This window comes from Coffea arabica, chromosome 5c (assembly GCF_036785885.1).
Source record: "Coffea arabica cultivar ET-39 chromosome 5c, Coffea Arabica ET-39 HiFi, whole genome shotgun sequence".
Lineage (NCBI taxonomy): Eukaryota > Viridiplantae > Streptophyta > Magnoliopsida > Gentianales > Rubiaceae > Coffea > Coffea arabica.
In genome coordinates, this window is record NC_092319.1 from 37,314,357 (window position 1) to 37,338,042 (window position 23,686).

At 35.7% G+C, this 23,686-nt stretch overlaps 3 protein-coding genes across 4 annotated transcripts; 2 read left to right on the forward strand and 1 right to left on the reverse strand.

Moving 5' to 3' along the window:
- The first annotated feature begins 4,521 nt into the window (after window positions 1-4,521).
- On the forward strand, window positions 4,522-5,456 carry LOC140007306 (uncharacterized). Its single transcript, XM_072050033.1, has 2 exons — window positions 4,522-4,660; window positions 4,852-5,456. Exons 1-2 carry the CDS (start codon window positions 4,522-4,524, stop codon window positions 5,454-5,456), a joined length of 744 nt encoding a protein of 247 aa, XP_071906134.1.
- A 1,882-nt stretch (window positions 5,457-7,338) lies between these two features.
- LOC140007307 (uncharacterized) lies at window positions 7,339-8,709 on the forward strand. The gene is made up of 3 exons (XM_072050034.1): window positions 7,339-7,626; window positions 7,767-7,886; window positions 7,975-8,709. The coding sequence occupies exons 1-3, from the start codon at window positions 7,339-7,341 to the stop codon at window positions 8,707-8,709; spliced, it is 1,143 nt and encodes a 380-aa protein (XP_071906135.1).
- A 2,909-nt stretch (window positions 8,710-11,618) lies between these two features.
- On the reverse strand, window positions 11,619-19,504 carry LOC113689799 (cellulose synthase-like protein H1). Of its 2 annotated transcripts, XM_027207582.2 has the most exons (9): window positions 19,154-19,502; window positions 18,724-19,048; window positions 17,508-17,633; window positions 16,800-16,916; window positions 16,499-16,711; window positions 15,868-15,979; window positions 15,020-15,207; window positions 13,138-13,488; window positions 11,619-12,265 (listed from the first exon to the last, which is right to left on the reverse strand). In XM_027207582.2, the coding sequence occupies exons 1-9, from the start codon at window positions 19,408-19,410 to the stop codon at window positions 11,723-11,725; spliced, it is 2,232 nt and encodes a 743-aa protein (XP_027063383.1). In that variant the 5' UTR covers window positions 19,411-19,502; the 3' UTR covers window positions 11,619-11,722. The 2 variants fall into 2 exon arrangements, with proteins under 2 accessions (XP_027063383.1, XP_071906945.1); XM_072050844.1 differs by lacking the exon at window positions 13,138-13,488 and having other exon boundaries at window positions 19,154-19,504.
- Between the last annotated feature and the right edge of the window lie 4,182 nt (window positions 19,505-23,686).

Genomic DNA, 23,686 nt, shown 5'->3' on the forward strand with positions numbered 1-23,686 from the left:
GAAAATCAATGGACGTTTGATTCACACTTGCCTTGTCTTTCTCAAGGAGAATTTTTCCTTGTCTCGCCAACTCCATTACTTTTTCTTTGAAGACAAAGCATTTTTGAATGAGATGCCCAACCAATCGGTGATACTTACAATAATTGGGATCTTCAGTGTTCCTGGTCTCGTCAGATCGTTTCATCTCAGGAAGTATGATCAAATTTATACTTAACAGATCGTCAAACATACCAGGGACATCAGAATCGAGGAAAGGGTACTCCTTGTCTTGCATCTCCTTGAGAGTCGGTTTCCTCTTTCCTTGCTCTTGATGCGCATTGATCTTCCTGTCTTCTCTTCTGGTAGTTTTGGGAACAACCTTAAATGGTATTATACTTGTAGCCATAGCCTCCTTCTTTTCATTTTTGATCGGTGGTTTGCCCCATTTCCCCATGTCTTGTCTCTCTTTGGCCTTGTGAGGGTCAGAAACTGTCGGTTCTTGTCCATCAAGATTAATCTCCAACTTATGGGTTTTTGTGGATAATTCATCAAATGTTTTTGGCTGCACACCTTGCAAGATGTATCTGAGTCCTCAGTGCATGCCTTGAATACACATCTCGATTGCGGAAGATTCAGAAATTCGATTTTTGCAATTTAAATTTAAATTCCTCTAACGGTCGATAAAATCAATAACAGGTTTATTTTTCCATTGACGTGTATTAAAGAGTTCAGTCATGCTGACAGTTCTCTTTGTACTATAGAAGCGACTGGAAAATTCATGCTCTAACTGCTTCCAACTGTCAATGGTTTCAGACTCCAGATCTGTATACCAATCAAAGGCATTTCCCTTCAACGAGTGAACAAACTGCTTAACGAGCAAGTCACCATCAGTGCCCGCATTGTTACAAGTTTCCACGAAATGTGCAATATGTTACTTAGGGTTACCTTTGCCATCAAATTGTTGAAATTTTAGAGATTGATACCCCATAAGATCTTCAAACTTTCCACTCTAGCGGTGTCAGGTTTGGTGTAACCACTATATGATTTGGCACTTCCACCAATCTTATCCTTAATTGTACCTTCGATAAACTCTTTCAAATTATCAATATGAATAGTGCCATCGGGGGAAATTGAAAATTCCTTCGTGGCTTGTGACCTCGCATTCTCTTTCTTCTTCTCTCTTGATGATGAGTCACTTTTATCTTGCACCTTGGATTTCTGTTTGAACATACTAAGGCTATTTTCGCCTATATTTTTCACCATAGCCATTAATTTGACTATTTTGGTATCTTAACTTTGAGCATGCACTACTAGCCGTTCGACAATTTTGGTTAGATTCGAAATCTAATTTTCCACAATAGTGGTGTTAGTCATCATGACGGACATCACCACAGAGGCAGCCGCATCACTTGGCCTATCAATGGATTCATCATGGGTTCCTTTCTTGTTAGGAAGTATCTCGAGATTTATTTTTTCAGTCACAACGTTCGCCTTGGCTTTCCCTGCTAACATCTTGGCCTTGCTCCTTGTCAGAGGTACAGTATACTGCGTCCCTTGAATGGTTGAGACATCAGCAACTAAACCTTCAAGAGAAAAGTTCACCTTCTTGAACTCCATTGAATTTTGAAACTGGTAAGTTGTTGGAAGAAAAGAGATGAGAGGCAGAGATGGTTCCACTGGGCGTGCCAGAAATTTGTAAGCACAAATTTTGTTGCCTAAAATAAAAGACAAGAAAACTTGCACAATATCAAATTTATTAAATTAAATAATAAGCGGGTTATAGTCTCTGAAAGTTCTTGAATCAAAGAAATTAATCCCCTGATTCTTTTCTTCGGATAGCTTCAATTGAAGGGCCAAAAAAACTTGTTCTCTAATCGAAATAGTATTTTCTACAATTTCGGTGTAGAAAATGATTGATTTGATGATGGTGTCAAACACTTGGAACTTCAAGTGTTCAACACCGATAGCAGGAGGATTTGTTTGACTTGATTTGGACTTGGATTTGAGGAAGAAAACTCTTGAGAAAATTTGACAGAGTTTCTCCGAAAGTTAGGGATTTTTCTTGTGTCTTTGTCTTGAGGGAAGACCTTTATTTATAGTCAAAATATGTAGGCTAAATTTTCAAGAAAACCCTCAGAATCATCCTGCATTTTGGATCACTTGTTACTCAAGAAATCCATTTAACTTGGGTTTATATAATGGGCCAACCCAAATAGTCCATTGTGAATTAATAAATCAATTAATTCACTTCCACTTAAATGGACATTGCAAATTTAATTTGATTTAATAGCCCATATAATATTAACCCAATTTGCAAGTTCAAAACATATTGAACTTCTACAATTTAACTTAATTTAATCAAGATCAATTTAATTTAAATAAATTTTGACTAAATAAATTAAATAAATTTTCTTTATCTACAAAGTTATAACTACATATAGTTAATAGAAGTCCTCTTCTAGGTCATCCTCGATAGGGTATCTCATAATTCTTGAGGTCTACAAAAATAATAAAAAAAATGGATTGAACTAGAAAACACTCAGTAGATAGCATTTGCTCCTCTGTCCAATCATGTAACTATAAATACATATACTATATTTATGTAACATTTGTCACACCATATCACATGCATAATCCATTGAAAAACATTGGCATTGTCTCTTAACATACATATACATATCATTAAGAATTGAGTGGCTCAGAGACATATAATGTAACATGAGCATATTCGTAAAAAAGTTTGGCAAATCATATAACATGTCAATCACATTATTTCAATTCATAAAACATAGTTCATAAACAAATGCATGCAATATCTGACTTTTGAATATTCAACCTATAGTTTTATCCCTTCAAAGAGGGCAGTAGATCAAGCATTTTTCTCAATCTTTACTTGATATACCCATATACGATTCAAAGGTCGGGCACACGGTTACAATTGACCATCCATAATCGATCAAGTATTTTCCTTGATCTTCACTGATTGTCATAATATAGTAGGACTGTAATCCCTACTGTCTATTTCATGACCATTCAAAACTTATCATAACATAAACTCATTTCATTTTATGAAAACATAACACTTAGTTCATATTTCATAGTATAACAAAGTACCTCAAATAAGCATACATGGTGTATTTTACATATATCAAAGTAAGATTTTTCACGTAAGAAAACACATGCTTAACATTTCGGAAAACACAGAGCAGTAAACACTACTTAACTCAGATTGCTTGTGTGAGATAATCTTAACGCTTCTTACACTTGCCTTGTACCTATATTAAAGGCATGTTTGTCCTGGTTAGTTTGCATTTTTTAAACATAAAGTATATTTTCTTATGCTAGATACCCTAGCTTTCATGTCTGGAGAATCTATAAAGAGTATTTAAAATGTTTCCCAAAATGGAAACTTTCCATTTTGGAAAGTCCACTGATATGGAAAAATTACCTTTTTAGAAGGGTTTTTTGACTTAGAAAGTTTTCTATGACAGGTTGCTTTAATTAAGTTTTCATTTATGTATAAATGGTCCTGAATGGATTTTAGTTGCATTTGGGTTTAGGCTTGACCCAAAGGTTAGGCCTATCTAATAGTTGGATTCCTTTTCATTTGAACTTGGGTTTAAAAATATATTTGATCTTACAAAAGTTATTATTGGTTTTGTTAAATAATGGCCTCGTTTGACAAGTGAATTTTTTTTTGTGTTTATCTAAAATTTTACTGTAACTTACTATAAAACTTGTAGAAAAATTTTTTGAAATGTGTAAATTTTTTGATATTTTGAAGTGTATAGTTTAAAAACTTTGAGAAATTTTTTGAAGTTACTGTAGTTAAAATTGTTAAAAATTTGTAGCGGATAAACTTGGCCAAAAACTTGTTTGCCAAGCAAGGCCAATATTGGATGGATATAATCAAATTGGACCTTATAAAAGAATATCGTTTTGGCCTTGACCAGTTTAGATATGGCTGTGAAAATAAAATTTGAATTCTCATAACCAAAAGTTGTATTGGGTCTCATGATTTTAGTTACACTGAAATTCATAACACTTTAGTGATTAGCCTGTTAAATAAGACCAATTAGTTGTTTGCAAACTTAATAGGCCCAACAACTATTTTCAACCCCAGTTGTATTGTCTTCATTGTAACAAATTCAAATAACCAAAATTGGCCCACTTCACTTAGACAGCCCCAAAAAGAAATACCCAACTACTCTGACCCATTTGACTTTGACTAGCACGACCCATTGACTAAAATGACCCAACCCATTTCCAAAACTAGTCTCCTCTTCCCCAAAATAGAAAACCCTAATTTTCTTTGAAAATCCTAAGATGCAAACTCTAACCCTCTGCTAGGGAATGACAGGAAGAGTAAAGGAAGCAATGGGGAAATAGAGGAAAAGAAGAAGACAAGAAAGCAGGGGGTAGAAAGAAAGGTCTGGATAGGACAAACAAAACGTGAAAAAGACTGGTAGTGGAAGTAAGTAGGAGAAGGCCTCTAGTGAAAGTCAATTAGGTGGATGGGGGAATGAGAGGGGGAAAAGGAAGATGGAGAGTATGGAGTGGGAGGGAAGGGAGGAACAGGAAGAGAAGGAAAATATCAAGAAAATAAAATCTGATGGAGGGAACTGTGAGGGGATGGAACTAGCTGAGGGGTTGGAGCCCACCCTTTTTGGGGCTCCAAGTGGTAAATGAGAGCTATGGTGTGGAACTGTCGAGATGTGGGGAGCCCCTTGACAGTTCCCCAACTGAGGGAAGTCATAAGATTCCACTCTCTATCTTTGGTTTTTTTGTCAGAAACAAAAAAGAAAAAAAACTTTTTGAACAGTGTTAAGCAATGGATTAAGTTTGATAATGTCTTTGTGGTTGATCTAGTAGGTTTGCCTGGAGGTTTGGCAATGCTGTGGAAACAGGAGTTAAAGGTTAAAAAAGTGTTGTTTACCAATTTTACTATAGAATTACTTATAGATGATAGTGAGATAGGTGCTGAATGGTGGTGCATCTATGCCTATGCTAGTGCAGATACTAGTATTAGGAGAGAACAGTGGAAGGTTATAGCTAGGAGGAGGTGCATTTGGGGGGAGTCCTGGGCAATTATGGGAGACTTGAATGACATCAGATCAAATGCTGAAAAGTGGGGTGGTAGACAAAGAGCTGATGTGAGCTTTCAAGACTTTAATTCCTTTATAAATGGTAATGAGTTGGTGGACATTGGTTATGAGAGAGCCCCCTGGACCTGGTGCAACAATTGGAAGAGAGAGAGGGAGGTGAAGGAAAGGATTGATAGGATTCTGGGAAATAAATGGTGGATAAGGAAGTTTGGGAAAGCAAATTGTGCACACATAGAGGCTGAGGCCTCTGATCACTGTATCCTGTTGTTGGATACTAAGCTTGAAAGGAAAAAGTGGAAGAGGAGGTTTGTGTTTGATAGAAGATGGCTGCAACATGGTGATATAGAGGAGGTGAGGAGCTTGGGGGAGTAAGCAAAGGGGATCAAGGATGTTCATGGTTCAGGCCAAAATAAAAAAAGTTAGAGTGGATTTGCTCAGTTGGAGCAAGCAGAGGTGCTGTAATTCTAAGAGTTTGATAAACAAAGTGAAACAAGAGATCAAAGAAGTAAAGGAGTGTAAAGGTGACGGGTACAGGATTAAGCTAGCACGTTTGAAAAGGGAACTGGCAGAGGCTTATAAACTGGAAGAGATATATTGGAGCCAAAAGGCTAGGGTGCAGTGGTTGCAAGAGGGGGATAAGAACACCAGTTATTTTTATGCTAAGGTGGCAGGGAGGAGGAGGATGAATAGGATAGGTGTGTTGCAAAATAGGTTTGGAGAGTGGTGTAAGGGTGAGGAGGAAACATGCCAAGAGATACTGGACTACTTTCAGTAGATTTACACAACAGAGGAACCTGAGGATTTTTCTGAGATTTTAGAAAGGATTCCACAGACCATTACTAATGAGATGAACAGGGAGCTCACCAGGAAGGTTACAGAGCAGGAGATCAGTCAAGCAGTGTTTTCGATGCATCCAAATAAGTCCCCTGGACCAGATGGTATGTCATCTTAAAAACTGATATCATTCATGCTGTGAATAGTTTCTTTGCTTCTGGTTTCATCCTTAAGTCCATTAATGAGACTCTGATTAGTCTTATCCCCAAATCTGTCTCACCTAGTACTATTGCAGATCTCAGACCTATAAGCCTGTGTAATGTGTTGTATAAAATAATCTCTAAAGTGATCACCAATCGATTTAAGCAGGTTTTGAATCACAGCATTAGTCTATCTCAGTCTGCTTTTGTCCCTGGTAGGCAGATCTTGGACAATGTTCTGATAGCTCATGAGTGCATTCACTTCCTTAAAAACAAAAGAACTGGGAGGGATGGTTATATGGCTTTCAAGTTTGATATGTCTAAAGCCTATGATAGAGTAGAGTGGACTTTTTTTGGCCAAAGTTATGATGAAAATGGGATTCTGCCCTAAGTGGATTCAGTGGGTGATGCAGTGTGTCTCTAGTGTCACCTATGCTATAAATTTTGATGGTCAGAAAAGAGGTTTTAGTAGGCCAACAAGAGGGTTGAGGCAGGGAGATCCTTTGTCTCCTTATCTATTCCTGATCTGTGCTGAAGGTTTTTCTTCACTGTTGAACCAAGCAGTGGTGCAGGGTAAGCTGTCTGGAATAAAGATTGCAAAGAAGGTTCCTAGGCTGTCTCACTTATTTTTTGCAGATGATTCCCTGATCTTCTGTAGAGCATCTGTTATGAAGGCGGAATAGCTAAGGAGTATATTAGAGGTATATAGGAAAGCCTCTGGACAGCTGATCAATATTGAGAAATCTTCTCTATTTTTTAGCAGGAATGTGATGGGTAGACACAAGGAGGGGGTAATGAGAGAACTGCAAGGGATGAAGTAGCTGGAACAAAGCAGGTATTTGGGACTGCCTATGGTCATTGGGAGATCCAAAAGGCTGACTTTTGAGTTTATTAGGCACAAAACATTAGATAGGTTGAAGGGGTGGAAAGATAAATTGTTGAGCCAGGCTGGTAAAGAAGTGTTGCTCAAGTCAGTCCTCATGGCTTTGCCTATCTATGTAATGTCATGTTGTATGATACCTAAGGACTTGTGCAGGAAGATTAGCTCTGAGATAGCAAAGTTCTGGTGGGGTCAAAAGGAGAAGGAGTAGAGAATTCACTGGTTGAGCTGGGGAAAGTTGGCAGAGGAGAAGGGTGATGGGGGTTTAGGCTTTAGGGAGCTGCATGAGTTCAATTTGGCTTTGTTGACAAAGCAGCTCTAGAGGATCTTAACCAGGCCAAACTTGCTGATGAGCAAGGTCATAAGGGCAAGGTATTTTAAAGGGACTTCAATTTGGACAATGAAGTGCCATGGTACAGATTCCTGGTACTGGAGAAGTTTATTGAGGGCGAGGGAATTACTCGAGGAGGGGGTAAGGAAACGAGTGGGGAATGGAAAGTCAATTGATATTTGGGAGGATAGGTGGTTACCAGACACGGAGGGTGGGGGAGTAAAAACTCCAAGAACTGAGGGGGTGGCTGTTCAGAGGGTAAGTGATCTTATAAACGATGGCAAGTGGGATAGGGAGCTGATTGCACAGGTTTTTGATGAGAATGAAAGGAAGGAAATACTGAGGATACCTCTGAGTGTATGTAACATGAAAGATAGGATATGTTGGAGCAAGTCTAGTACGGGTGAATATATAATAAAGTCAGGTTATAAGTTGGCAAAATGCATTAAAAAGAAGGTGGCTTATGTCAGGAGAAATGCTGAATCAAGCTGCAATAGGAGATGTTTAGCTCAGAGCTGGAGCTTCCTTTGGGGGTTGAACTTAAGATAGAAGCTGAAGCATTTCATCTGGAAATGCCTACAAGATATCCTGCCAGTGAATGCAATTATAAAAGCAAGGTGCTCTAAGGGGGATCATATGTGCAACTGTTGTGGGGAACATCCAGAGACTATTGAGCACTTGCTGTTCTTTTGTGACCATGCCAAGGCTATCTGGGAAGTGGCACCAGTAAGTTGGGAGGGGCTGGAGACCTACAGGGATAAATTCTGGCACTGGTGGGAGGAGCTGAGGGATGCAGTGCATGGGGAGAAGGGACAGGAGCGGATTGCTGTGATTGTTAATCTGTTATGGCAGATATGGAAGTCAAGGAATGTGAGACAGTTCAAAGCTAAAGCCAGGGATCTTATGGGAGTGGTTCAGAAAGCTATTGGGGAATGGAGGGATTACCAGGAGGTTCAAGTGGAGAAAGGAGACCCAATCAGAGCTAGAGGGGTAGGGAAGGAGAAGCTGAGTGCATGGCAGGAACCAAGTGAGGCATGGGTGAAGATAAACTCTGATGCAGCTGTTCAACAAAACAAGGAGAAAGCAGGTTGGGGATTGGTGGCAAGGACCTGGCGGAAGGAAGTAGTGGGAGATTGGGCAGTGCTGGGCACAAACTACTCAACCCCAAAGATGGACGAAGCGTTGGCTTTAAGAGCAGCAATGATGATGGCCAAACAACAAGGGTGGAGGAGGGTAGAGTTTGAATCAGATTGTAAGCATGTTATTGATACAGTAAATAGCGGGGAAGATGATGTAGATATTGCAACTGTGCTCTCAGATATAAAAAGACTGAAGCTCAATTTTTATGAATGTTGCTTTTCCTTCACTAGAAGGATAAGCAACTCTGTTAGTCACCATATAGCAAAGTTTGCTATAAATCTGAAAGAAACTGCTAAATAGAGGTCAGACTTTCTAGCTTGGTTGCTTGAATTGGTTCAGGCAGACTGTAGGGGCAGTTGCTCCAAAGATTGTAATCTGGTTTAGTTTATGAAAAAAAAAAAACTCTAACCCTCATCGCCATCACCATCATCGTCATCATCTCCTTCGTTGCTAACTGCTTGCCTGGCGTAGCCCATCACCAGTGATTTTGTAGTAGGGTAGTGTTGGATGACCCTCCCTCTTATTTCCTGATCCTTCTTGTCTGTTTATTTTCCCTTTCCTAGATTCTCTCCCTACCATTTTTAGGCCGTGAATTCTGATTTTATTGCAATTTTAGCCACAAAAGCCTTAACTTGCAACTTAGTTTTTCCTTTATAAAATCACCATAAATAAACTTCACTAACACTAACCTTAACAAACTCAAGAAAAATTACATGAACTGTAATAACTTTATAAATAATGGTCCTATATGAACATACTTTTGGGTAATTTACACTTTATAGAAGAATTTACCAAATTTCTCTAAAATTTAATTAGTAGGGGGATAATGTGCAAAACCAACTTATCCAATCCTCTCTTGAGATTTATCCTGTTACTAAAATGTAAACCTATTTTACTTTTACTCTTAGTGAATTAAATTAATAACGTACTAAATAAATAAAAAAATTTACAGTCCTTTCACTTTTAGTTATAAAGGATATTATTGAATACTTTTTAAATATAAGTGGACGAAATAAATTTGTAGAACTTGGGAGGGAAGGAGTGGTGTCCCCTCGTTATCCTCCTTGAAAAGAACTTCCAAGTAACCTTTATTTTTTCCATAATTTCTTACTAGAGAAGAAATTATCTAGGGGAATTACAATCAAAGATTGGCAACGACCTAGCCCTGAAAAACAAATAACTTTAAGCACTGCATTATAATTTATAACATATGATTTTCAAGAAACCAGCACCGTAGTTATAATGTTTGAACACAAAAATTGCACTGATAGTTTGTGCAGCGTGTGGGCAGTAAAAGAATTTCAGCTTATTTTCATGGGGAAGTACAGTTTTTGGTGAAGCTGCTTGCAAAAGTTGATGGGGTCTGTATCACTAAAGCTCTGGATAACCAAAATTTAGCCAAAATTACAATCAAAAAACAGGTAAGGCCACCTTGTAGATCACTTTGTTGATGTCTCTTTGTTTATTTGACTGATTCCACATTGTGAATCAGTTTTATTGTATTGATTGTAACGTACATTTTAACGCTTGGGAATAAATTTTAACTTACCAAAAAAACCTAAACTCTGGATAGCATCAACTATGGTCCAAAACGGGTAAGCGGTGCAATGGAAGTTTTATTTTATCTTTTTTTTTTCACTTCAAGCTAGTATGGGTGCGCATGAAATTGGTTAACCGAATTTCTGGTCAAAATATATTTAATTTAGTTAATCGATTTTAGTGAAATTGATTTCAGTTAAAATTGATTTTCTAGAAGTGCGTGGTAAATACCTCTAGAACCCAAAACCGTAGAGGAAAGTAAATGAAGTACTCTGGATACAAAGTATGAAAAGGTGTCTATAACTCTCCCCCCCCCCCCTCCCCATGCTCAATATTAGTTTTAACCAAAACCAATTTCTTTTTTTTTTTCCATTTTGCATATGTGATACATGTGTATTATTATTCTTATTTTTTTATGCCTTGAGATTTATGTTCCTATGTTAGTCTTTAGAACTTATTATAGATATATAAATACATAGAAAATTTGGTTGTTAATTATTGACTATCTCATAAATTGTGAATAATCAATATTAATGCCCTTCTAATAATTAAAAAAAAAAAAGACCATCGTGTTGGGGAAACTCTGTAGTTTTGGCTCTTTTTCATTGCTTCAATAAATAAAACACAACTCTTTCATTAAAAAAAAAAAATAGAACATCATGTAGCTCATTGTAATGCATACATACATACATATATATAAATAAATACACACACACACATGTATGTATGTATGGAAGTATGTTAAGTAATATTAATGCCTAATATTTAATTACTTATTACATAATAAGTTTGTATACTTAATTCATGCAATATACAATTCATATGGATACATGATAATTATTTAGAGTATATGAACCATTACTCTATGTTTCATATAAAGTAACTTAATAAATCACAAGATATACTCTTTAGATATTAAGTATGATTTTTTGAGTTTTATACCAATACGAAAAAGAACAAAAATGGCTAACCATTCAAGAAACCAATTTTAATTCAATTCAAGTTCAATTTGGTAAAAATGAACTCAATTTTAATATCGGGTTGAAGTCTAGAAGGGTAAAATCAATTTTGATCGATTTCAATTAACCAATTAATCGATCGAATCTCACCCCTAGTTCAAGAGGAGACATCAAGCCTTACAAGGGAGAAAGAAGGATAAAGGGCTGTTTAATAGTTGAACTAGATGTTTCATAGTCATCTAACTAATTTTTCCATCAATGGAGCTGTGACTACCATTTCTATTAGTTAAGCTAGTCTTGGATACAATGGAGTGGAAGTTTGCAGTCTATACAAGTACATCTTCCATATGGAAAAATCGATTTAGTTTCAAAGTACTAATTCTTGGAAATGAGATTTTGATCACTCCGAAGGTTCTGAAGCATCAAGTAGCTAAAACATGTTAAATTGGAGCTACGTCTAAAAGAGAGAGAGAGAGAAATATGATTGAAGCTAATACGTCTAAATGAAAAGATCTGTTTTGAAAAAATGTTTAACATGTTTTTCAAGCATTTTATTATCATACATCGCATTCATTTTTTAAATGAAGTGTTATGTTATTATAGCACAGTTTTATTGTGCTTTTCCCAGAAAATGTCAATGATGAAATCTTTCTTGGATGAACATGTGAATTTCAAAAATTAAATGCAAGTATGAAACCAATACTTAACCAGTTAACCTTAAAACAACAAAAGTCTCATATTCCTCAAAAATTAAATGCAAGTATGAAACCAATACTTAACCAGTTAACCTTAAAACAACAAAAGTCTCATATTCCTCAACTTGATCTGTAAATCTGCACAAACACAAATACCAGAGCTGCAGACTTGTAAACTGTGGATGATGGAATCCCATATTTTCCTTTCTCAAATAACCCTTTCAAGAATGCCCAGAAACATAAGACCACCCATATGCTACATGCCAATTCTCCTATTCCCCACGCTATTTGACCTCCACTCCTTTGTATGAAACTCCAGAATCCAATACCCAAAGCAATCAAATTTACCATCAAAATGATTGTGCCAGGCACAAAAACTGGTGAATTATCAAATGTGAACCTTCCTGGTTTCTTATCACTATCTTCAATGCTTGAACTTTGTTCCTTCTTTGTAACTTCAAATACTGTCTCAGACAACCTCAGGATCTTGAATATGACACTAAGGAATCCACATAACCATGCAGTCATGGCAATTATTCTAGCCATTCTATGGTTATTCCACCATGATTTTATTGATTGATTTGTTTGAATGTATTCTGATACACAATACGTGTTAAAGATCACAAAAATGGAAATTGGTATTAGTATAGCTGGTTCGTTCACCTGCATGTTCAAAAAATTAATATGTTATTAATCAAGAATTTGAGTCCCATAAAAAATTACAAATAGGCCTAACAATTGCAGAGCATCTATTTTTAGTCCCTCATATGAAAGTGATGCATTAAGATCCCTACACATTGAAAGCTTAAAAATTTGTCCCGGATCACTTTTCAACCATATTTGTCTATAAAAGTGTCACGTTCATACCACATGCTAATGAATTGATGAGTAAAAATGGAAGTAGACAACTTTTATCAAGAAAAATGCTACTTCATACCATATTCTCATTTCACATAGCTCTTTCTATCATATATATTAGTTAGGAATCAAATACAACTAAATAGTTGAAAGGCTTAAGTATAAAAGAAATGAAAGACTTGAGGGGCTTTATTTCCACATTTCAAAATCAGAGTTAAGAAATCCATGGTTTATTATCCCTTTCCCTCCGTCCTTTCGAGTATATCTCGTTAAAAACTTAAAAAGAAATGTGTTTATGTTGGCTATAAAAAGTTACAATTTGCTAATAAGTATACGTACATAGATAATGGATATTGAACTCTTCATCCACCCTTGTGCATATCTCGGGAAAACAAAGACAAATGTGTGTATATATATATATATATAAAGGATTAATCTTATATCACTATCAGTGTATATATTATCACCATTAAATATATGATACATGTGCAAAATTTGAATTTGAAATTCAAAATTTACTTATATATCATCCATTTAATCGTGATAGTGTATACACTGCCAAAGGATGACAACAAAAAGGATATTTCGGTTCACAAAAGTTGAACCTTACAAGGGAGAACGGCAAAAAGCAATAAATAGAAAAAATATTTTGCAAAACAAACATGGGTTGCCTTTACCTTCGGTAGGAAATTTGTGTTGGTCAAAATGCAATATGCAGGTAGAGCAGCATAACATATTTCGAAGATCGACCTTGGGCCCCAAAGAAGGAAATAGAGATAGACCAAGCATTGCCTGAACTCCAACCTTCTGAACAAAGTTCCCAAGAATGGGCTTTTAGGAGTGAATAGTATTTCAAGAAGTCCAGTGGACGATCTCTTTTGATGGATCAGTGTATTAGGCCCACATGATGGAGAAGTCCCAAGAAAGCCTTTTGGGTTGGTCCTCAACCACATTGTTCTCCAACCTCTCCAATGGATATTAAGCCCAGTAAGTACATCTTCTGTTATAGATCCATATATCCAACCAATCTGAAAATATAAAAAAGAGGACAATGGTTCATCCATTTGGGATTTGTGTATTAAATTTGACTGTAATTTATTATAAAATTTGAAGAAAAATTTTGTGTATTTAGGGTTTGGAAAAATTAAAAAAAAAATTCTTTTTTTTCTCGTTCTTTCCTCTTTGAAGAAAATTTTGAAGAAAAATTTTGTGTATTTTCTTCTCCCTCTCCACACCAGATCTGCTCTTCTTTCCCTCTTATCCTTATTGTCACCACCGCCGGTTGCCACCTTTCTCCGTCTCTCTTCCCCTCCCTCTCTTTTTCTCTCATCTCTTCTTCTCCATTCTCCTTCTTTCCACCTTCCCTTGCCACCACTTCTCCCGCCCTCTTTCTCACCCTAACACGAGGGTAGGGGAGGAGGAGGGCAAGGAAGTTGGGTGAAGAGAGGAGAAAAAAGGAACGACAGGGGAAGAAGGGAATGAGGAAGAGAGGGGAGAGGAGAGAATGAGGAGAAAGGGAGGGAGGAGAAAGGAGAGGGTAGGAGAGAAAAAAATTGGAGAGGGACGAGGTGGCGGTGGCAGAGGTGCTGGCTAGCGGAAGTGCCAATGGAGAGTGGTGGGCTTAGGGGAGGGGGGGAAGGAGGAAGGAGAAGAAATGAAAAAAAAAAAAAGAAGAAAAATTATAAGTGTTTTGAGATATTCTGAATGCGTATTAAAAAAATTTGGGGTGTTTTAAGAGGTTCTTATAGACAAAGTTATTATCTATTAAAACCAGCCCAAAATGCCAAGGTCCCAAGCAGACCCAAGCTCACCAAAGTCACAAATAACAATAAGGTTCTTCCATCTAGCGCTAGATAACAATAAGTTTCTTCCATTCGGTACCATGACACAAAGCTAGTTATTTGCCACTAGAGTATAACTTTTTTTTGGAATAGTGTTTGTAATTCATGATTAGGTGATAATTTTAGAGTTCGAATGGTGGGTATATATATAGGATTAATTTTATAGATACTGTCAGTGTATACACTACCACCATTGGATTTATAATACATGCGTAAAATTTGAATTTGAAGTTAAAAATTTGCTCATGTGTCATCCATCCAATCATGATAATGTATACATTCACAGTGTATATAAAAGTTACTCATATATATATATATATATATATATATATATATATTTTCCTTGCACATGTGCACACTTATCTTGTATCCTTAATGCACCAAATTTCAAAAACATAAACAATATTGTTGTTTCATTCCTTTATGAACTTTGGATTAAGTAGGGCCTCAAAGGTGAATTTTTTTGGAAAGGTAAAATTAAACCAGAAAACTTTCTAAATGTAAGGAAAACTAAAAAATATAAATGTGCATGTTATGGACATATGTGTGTATGAAAAGTCAAAAATAAAAATAAAACCCATTGAGTTTTACCATCTTAATATTTCGTTTATAGAGTGAAAATGAATGAAAATGATGAACAACAAATTTTATATTCTGTTTATAGAGTAAAAACAAATGAAAAGGATGAAAGTGCAAATTGTAGGTAAAATGTTCTCACCTCTTTGCCCCATGCAGTACCGTATTCATAACCACAGCTAGCAACTTGGCATGCCTCATCAATGGATTTGGAGATAGATTCAGGACTTTCTGCAGTTCTGCTTGATGAAGATAAAGCCTGAGCCACAAATTTGTTGAATTTTGTGGATTTTCCAAAAGTTTTCTCTAAATCTCCAATGTTCATCTTTCCTGAGAATAATAGTGCAATAGAATGTCACAAGTCCTTTGTGTGTCATATTCGATAAAGTGACAAAATGACTTTTTGCGTGTCATATTGGCTTCTGATAATAAAGGATTTTCAAGTGGGAGGATGGGGCTTACAAGTTCAAATTGGTTCATATAATTCTTATTATATTTGGAATAAATTCATATAGTTTGATGTAATCTTAATATATACTAAAATTCAAATCTATACTAAAATTATACAAGTTAATATATATATATATATATATAAGTTGTACAAATTACGTGAAATGGTTTGAATTAAACGGAACTTAACTTGTGATCCTCTAATCCTTTCAAGTGATTCTCAAAAATTAAATATTACTCCTCGGTTCAGCACAATAAGGTCATGGCTTTCTGTGAGGTAATTAAAAGTTCTATTCATGGTTTGAGACGAAAGAAGGAAGTAGCAATTCCTTTTCCAACTTTGGCCTTCTAGCAATTCCTTTCTATGTTTCTTTAACACTCCTGAGAGGTATATAGATATTTTTCTGTACATGTAGGAGTATTTATTGTACAAAATAATCAACAAAAAATGCTTTCCAGCGTGAAATAGATTATCCTTCCAATTGATGATACCCCAGTGCATGAAAACAAAACAAAAGTGACAGCCAATAGCTTTCATACCATGGCCTGATTTGTCCTCTGGTGATGAACCATATATGATTTTTCTTCTATGAAAGCATCCTGTCCCTCCGTATAACTGGCCTTGATGCCCGGCCAATCCTCTCCCCAAGTACTGATCAAACAACATCAAACAAAATGGAGTAATTTTCAAATGGCATGTGGCAGACAAAGTGAAGTAAATTACACAAAGGGCATTTGTCAAACTCATTTCCTGATATTTTCTTGAAGACTAAAGCATTGCAAAAAAAAAAAAAAAAAAAAAAATTGCCCTAAACTCCCTTGAAGTTTGTCAACTTTGTAACGATTTCTCTTTTTCATTTGAAACGCTTTTTCTTTGTGAGTTTTTAAAACATCACTGATCATTTGTAATTCTAAATCTACATCTAGGATTTAAAAGGTAGAACCAACATGTCTTCAAATTGTTATTAAAAGCAATTATATTGTTAACAATTCACCCCCTGTGTAGGGAGCTAGTTTTTCACTTTCATTTTCTACGACATTTGTAGGAGTAAAACTTCATAATAACAAATAAGTTATTCTTTTGTTATCAAATTCATTTTCTAAAATTCAACATTGGAGAAGATTTATAACATCATAATACTTGAGGGGAAAAACCAAAAGATTTGCTTACTTTAGTCATCACAACCATTTGGTTTCCGAAAGGGTCATCCTTCAATCCATCATAGAACTGTTGGGGAAACTGCACAAATCCGCAGTCCGTTTCATCCTTGACACCAAGAAGAAGACACATTGCATGCAGGACAACTTGGGGATTATTGGCAAACATGTCACAGTCTACATTCAGCATGAAAGGAGCATTTGTCATCACACCGGAGACTCTTGCCTATTGAAAATTTCCAAAGTAATTTATTTTGGTAAAAATAAAATAAAATAGAAAATTGATTACTACTCTAGTAAAATTTTGGTTTTACCAGAACATTCATTGCTCCTGCTTTGAAATGGTGAGCATGATTTGGGCGCTTTTCTCTGGAGATGTAGACAATAGGAGGCAGCCCATCTGGAAGACCTTCCTTGTTCTCCGATATTACCTACATTGCATATTGGATAATTTCGATGATTTAGAGTAATACATATCACATCTATTGTACAAGTAAACTTATTTTCACTTGAAAGTTTCCTAGTGCACCATATAGTTACTAGGTTGGCCACTAAATTTCATCTTAAATGCCTTTTGAGCCCCTAAAGTTTACAATTAACACGAATTCTTCAAATCTTTTTGGAATGGAACTTCCGGTCTAAAACCTTGTTCAACTATAGGCAAAGTAGAAATTGGAAGGATACAAGCTGCAATTGTCTATTGTCTGATAAAGTTTTGGGCTAAAGTTCTATTGGAATGAAGTTTCCACAGGTGTAACACTTTAAGAAAATCAAAATACTAGAATGACACCTGGTGATACAGCTAAGCTAAGAGACTAAATCAGTAAATCTCAAAGTCCCTATTCATTCAAATAGGATACCAAATTGGTATTTAACTTGGCAACTTGGCATAGGTTAAATTCCATTCACAAACTTTAGTTACAAATATATGCTTGAAATTTACATTCACGTGTGAATTGTTTTTGCAAGGGTTTAGGACGCCAGGAAAATAATATAGGAGATAATATGTACAGAAAAGCAACCTTGATGATGGTTGGATGGCTTCTCCTGTCAATGTCGACAAAAGCTGCAAAATCTCCGGTAAGTTCACATGGCACAGATTTCTGAGCAGCTTCCTCAATCTTTTGGCAGAGCCGTCTGTATTCGTCCTACATGGTAGAGTCAAAGAAGTAAGTTGTCTTTACTCCATAATTTATGTGATTCATCAACCCTTTCTTTAAGAGATTGTTTCCCTTTTTGCCATTTTTTCCGTTCTTTTTTTTTTTTTTTTTTGGCATCTTGCATTTTGTGCCTTTCTTAATTTTAGTTATACTTTCTTCGTTTGCACGATGGAAATGTTACTTTTACTTATAATTGTCAAAATCGCGATGCGAATTGTAGGATCGTACGATCTTACGATCCAAATAATCAAAATCGATCCGAATCGTATATAGAGTCGCAAATCATATTAATCTATGCAAGATCGCGTAGGATCGTAGTAGAATCGGTAGGATTGTATAGGATCGTAGGATCGTACGATCCTACAATTTTTTATAATTTTGTGAAATACAAGGCTCCATTTTACAAGTAAATGAAAATATGATCCTACCAAAAGCTCCTAATTACAATTAAAGACTACAATTCTTTGATAAATTATAAATATACCACAAATTTCTACGATCCGATTCTGTAAAATTAAAATCGATCCTCCGTAGGATCGTGATTTTACAAACCTTGCTTTTACTATCGGACAAATTTACACAGCCACATCTTTTGACTTTTCTGTACTTTTTTTCTCTTCTAAAATTCCCGCAAAATGGAAGACATTTAACCCTTTTTTGTTCTTCTCTTTAGTCTTTACTCTCCTCCATCAACATAATTTTTTATCTCTTAAATTCACCAACTAGGCCTAGTGTTTTGCGTTGAAAACTAACATACGGTACAAAAAGTGAATTTGCCTTATATCTTTTACTTAGAATTTAATCGGTAAAATATTCAGGAAATGATACGGATTAAACTATTAAGAAACTGTAAATCCCACACTCTCTCATCATCAAGACACACTAGAAATCACTCAACTCTAAAAGGTTACAAGAGGAAAACACTCAACTTCAGAGAGAGAAACTTACTGCCATTTTGTTCTGTGACTTGACTTCAAGTTCTTAACTTCCATTTTCAAAAGCCAAGGACCAGCTAATTTTTCTAAGTTTTTTTTCTCTGAATCAATCTAATTAAAAAAGGATACCAACTTAAAATTACCTTCATTATGTTCCAATCTTCTTGGAATTCTGATGAACTATTTCCGGTGAACAAACTCTGGTCGGAGAAATACCGAAAAGGAGCTCTAACAGGAACATTATACTTCTTACAAAATGGAATCCAAAGCTTAGCAAACTCGGATGCTTCCACGAGACAAAAGTAAGTAAGAGGTGAAGCTGCATCATCAGACAAATAACATGCTAATTTGTTGGCTGGATAATCCATAGATAAGAGTGATATTACTGTGTTAACAGTAATAATCGGCGGCTCCAAAACAGGATCTGCTGTTGTTACAAACATGTCCAACGGGGGCAGCTCCAAATTCCTGTTATCCCACCAAAAAACATAGAAAAAACACACAAGTAAAAGCAAAAGAATCACAAATCAAGAAATACTATTCATATATGTATTTAAGGGCTTAGCTAGGCACCGTTGCAAAAGGCGTTCGGGGTAGGTTTTGATGGCAATAGGGTTCCATTTGATGTTGACGACAAGAATCCAAATAAAAGTGAACCATGATTCACACAAAAGAGCTACGAGCCATATGAATCCATGGTTTTTCAGATGGAGAAGGCGATAGCCAAGAAGGGAAAAGCAAAGAAAAAGAATTGTAAGTTCAATTAATCTTGGAATGGTGTTTTTAAGATGTTTTCGTTCATAGAGAGGAAGAGCTTCTGTTTTGGACATTGCAAGGATAATGGCGGAGACTTCTAAGATGGCCTTAGCAGATGGTGATGGAGTTTGTTTTCACCACTACGTTTTAGTTGTGTTGATAGGCCATATATTATTTATAGTTGTTTTTCACACTAGCATTTGCTAACTTTTTTTCCAAAGAAGCAACCCGTAAACCGCTAAATTTAGCTAGATAGCTCAATTCGTAAGGATTCAAAATAATATTTGAGGTTTTTGACGTGAATGTAATTTTATTGAGATGAATTAGTTTGAGGTGTGCTTAAATCGAAGAGAAATCATGATATAACACACTAATGATGTCAATTTCCATTTTGAAGTATTTGTTAGATTTACTTTACAGCTTATACATTATATTGTACAAATACAGTATACTAGTCAAGTATAAGATGTCAGTCATTAGCCCCGACTGACGGTGTTTTGCATAATGAACACCTTCATGTCCAAATGCTGGTCTTGATAGCTAGTTTAACATTTTTCCCACAACAAGTGAGACGTTGTACGCAGCATATGTGTGTTGTAATATTGATTGGACAATCTCTATTTACATTGGTCCTACCATTATGGGTTCAAGTTGTAATCTTGCGCTCTTGTATTTCTATTTTAAATAGTTCATGTTTAGAAAAAAATAGTTTGGCTAACGAGTGCTCAATCTCATTGAGAAATTGTTATGAGGGTCTCAAGTGTTGTTTTTTTTTTTTTTTTTAAAAAAAAGTGTAGTTAATTTAGAAAAGTATTTAAATGTGGGAGAGCACTAACTGTAATTATGTGTATTCACGTGTTAAGTAGAGTATAATTTAAAACCTCTCACTTATAAAAAAAAAGTACAAAAAAGAGTAAAGCATATAATTTGGATATATTAATGAATGTCTACTAAACATCCGTTAGAAGAAAAAAAAAAGAGAAAGAAATGAACAACATTTATTCTGAACAATTCAAGTGCTATGCTCCAAGAACTAATAATGTTTAACAGGTATCTTCGTCGATGTGATTAAAAATAATTTAAGTCTCTCTAGACATTAAAAATGCAAGATGTAACCAGTTTAACCAATCCAACAGAAATAATACGAAATGTAGCAGATCTGCAATAAATAAAGATGAATAGCTGTGATGAGAGCTGCCACGAGAGTCAAATCGAGTAAATTAACTAATAATTTTTGTTTTTTTTTTCTGACGAAGTGGATGTTTGGGTCAATTCTTACGGGGCCTACTAATCTCACTTCGGCTCGGGTGGAGAGATCCCATCCCCCGAACACGTTAACAGCGGGACTCGAACCTTGATTGTCAGGAAGGTCGTCATACTCTAAAAAGGGAGAGCGGACCGCTCCAACTACTCCGCGGGCAACTAATAATTTTTGGTTGGCTGCCCTTAATCTTCGCCAACTTTGGATTTTCTTCCATGGGATGGGACAGATCGAATCCGATATCATCAATAATTAATGGGAATATTCTTCACTAAGCTTTACAAAATCATATTAATTAATCTGTGGGCCCCGGTAATAGTCATATCATAGCATAAATTATTAACAGACGATAAATTGCACCAATCATATTAAAATGACATGAATAGGATGTCGTTTTAACGCAAAGATGTACAGAATCAAATGATGGAATGCAATACAATCTACGTGGCGACTGCCAGAGATACACATTACGTAGTTGGAGAATCAAATCCTAATTGCATGATTCAGCTGATTATATTTCTCCTTCATTTGTATGGAGCAGACATGAAAGTGATAGAATCATACAATTAGGATCAAATGCACTTTCATTAATTATATGATTCACCCAATTATATGATTAGTCAATAGGCCCATAATCAATAGACTTATTAATGACTAATTCATGATTATAGGCCTATTGACTAATTAATGAATGCTCCGTACATTAATTGCATGCCAAGTGTTGGATCAAATTTACTTGATTAGTCAATAGGCCTACCTACCATCAAGTGAATTCTAGGTACTTACCTACAATTAATATATATTCACACGGACAAGGGACACAAACGGTTGTAGGTGCAACCGTTTCTGTCGGTTGTGTGCATTTTTTATTGTGCATAACTTTGATTGCACACGGTGTAACTTTCTTTCCATACGATGTAACTTTAGAATAAATTTTTGTGGGTCCCACACACGACGTGAAAATCGAGTTATAAGATGTGATTTGAATCGTACAAAATTTTTTGGCCAAATCATGACCGTCAACTGCCAAGAACGGTTGTCTCCTGCCCCATTTCCCACACGGACAAGGGATGAAATAGTGAACAAATGCACATTCATAGTGAGAATATCAAACACTTGGCATGCATTAGTATAATCAGCACAAGGGACGGAGAATGCAAAAGTCAGCAAACGAATCGGATGCATCAAAGAGCAACAGACAGTGAAGGCGGGTTGTTAATATTTGCGATACTAGGTGTGTTTGCCCACGCGACGCGCGGGCGCCAGGTTAGTGCAATTTAATACTGGTTAGTCTTAGTATTTAAAATCTATGACTTTAAACTTTTTTACCAGTGTTTGGAATGTACACTGATATACTTATGTAGTGATATTATTTATTTAATTATTGTGTTAAATTTTTTGGTGTATTTATTGTTTTTTGTTTTTGGGGTTACATTTAGTTTTTTTTTTTTTTGCAATTGTATTTATTTTTTTGCTTCTTTTTTTTCTGGTTGCAGTTGTTGTATTTAATTTCGTTAGTATTTTTTTGTTGTCTTTATTAAGTAACAGTAGTTGTTTTCATTAATAGGTAAATAAGAGTTGTAGCTTATTTTTTTTGGTTTGAGTTTATCATTCTTTAATTCGGAATTTATTGTTTGGTTTACGTGTGCGTAGTAAGTCTACGTGATATTCTTTAGCAGCAGAGAATTTTTTCTGCTATTCACATGCGTATAGTTCATATTTGTTTGAAAATGAAACGTGGAGTATAAGTATGAGCTGGTTTGTGGAGTTTAATGGTCTGTGTCATGGAAATACAGCTACAAATAAAGGCCAGAACCACCAGATGGAATGAGATCTTTGATGAAGTGATAAGTCTGTCCTTGGACTTTGAATGTATAAATGCCATTAGTTCTTTTGCAGAGGGATTTATCATAATGCACTCCAAAAAATGTGAAGCCAAACATATTGTTGTACGTCCTGACATATGTTCTGAAAGAGGCAGCTTCATCGGAACGACCAGTATATAATTCTATCAGAATATCTGGAAGTTTTTTTTGCTGGAGAACTACTTCGCCGTCAGAACAACAGAAATTTGGTGTTTCAGAATGGAACTTTTTTGCTTCATAGTAACTGCAATGTGGTTTTGAAGGCAATATGTCTGGTTCATCGTTAATGAACTTCAATGCTCCAATTCCATCTGGATTTTTTCTCCCTACAATACATTCAATGTAATTGTAATTATTGAACAGAATAATAGAAGTTTAGAACAAAACTGTGGGTGTACAGTGAACTATGTTCACAATACCTTTTGGTCTCTTAGTTGTCTTATGAACGGTCTAAGCTTTTTGCAGCATTGATTTTCTTTTGGCTGTACATTTGTTAAGAAGACATTGTGAACGTTGAGAAATACATTGATGGTATAGTGGCTATTACAATAATAAAAGTTGGTAACAGGGGATAAGTTATTCCTCCATTTTTGTTAGCAGTAGATCCTAGGAACTGTCGAGTAGCCTGATATCGTGTAACAAGTGATGACAGTTCTATAAAGAGGTACCCCTTGTGTCAGTTACAGTACACAAATTTAATGTAATTTAACAAGAAACACCATGTATGACGATACTGAAATATCAAATACCTGGAACTTGTTCAATACTTTCTGGAAATAAGTTGTAGCAACTCATACAGACAAGTGAGTCAACTGTTGATTTAAGATAAACAATAAATGGATAAGTATGAAGAATGTGGTAGGGAGTCACATGTTGGAAAATAGATTTCTATGATGAATAAAACGTGGAAATATTTAATACAAAGTTAGTTGAAGTAGTAGTAGACCTGCAGTATATGGAGTAGTATAATGTGAGCAGGCATGCTTGTGGATGGTGCCTGACCAACTACCTGCGGTTGAAGAAATTTAGAACAATACAATGGTATTCTGAAGCAACAGTTATGTTAATGATAGTAATACTTGTATAAAAGTAACATGAACAAAGACCTTGTTCAGAAGTGGAAAAGTAGGAGACACCATTCTTCAATCTTCATACAGCGTCAGGTATAGGAACCTCATTCTCTACTAAGTACACAGAAACACAGAGTTGAGGACACCAATCAAA

Bases quoted from the DNA above. Each gene is read 5' to 3' on its own strand.
- LOC140007306 (XM_072050033.1), top strand. From the start codon at position 4,522: ATGGAGAGTATGGAGTGGGAGGGAAGGGAGGAACAGGAAGAGAAGGAA. The intron at 4,661-4,851 runs GTAAATGAGAGC...TTGATCTAGTAG, and splicing joins CCTTTTTGGGGCTCCAAGTG to GTTTGCCTGGAGGTTTGGCA.
- LOC140007307 (XM_072050034.1), top strand. From the start codon at position 7,339: ATGAAGTGCCATGGTACAGATTCCTGGTACTGGAGAAGTTTATTGAGG. The intron at 7,627-7,766 runs GTATGTAACATG...AAGCTGCAATAG, and splicing joins TACTGAGGATACCTCTGAGT to GAGATGTTTAGCTCAGAGCT. The intron at 7,887-7,974 runs GTGCTCTAAGGG...GACCATGCCAAG, and splicing joins AATGCAATTATAAAAGCAAG to GCTATCTGGGAAGTGGCACC.
- LOC113689799 (XM_027207582.2), bottom strand. From the start codon at position 19,410: ATGTCCAAAACAGAAGCTCTTCCTCTCTATGAACGAAAACATCTTAAA. The intron at 15,208-15,867 runs GTATGAAAGCTA...TATTATTCTCAG, and splicing joins AGAGGACAAATCAGGCCATG to GAAAGATGAACATTGGAGAT. The intron at 12,266-13,137 runs GTAAAGGCAACC...TTGAACATGCAG, and splicing joins ACACAAATTTCCTACCGAAG to GTGAACGAACCAGCTATACT.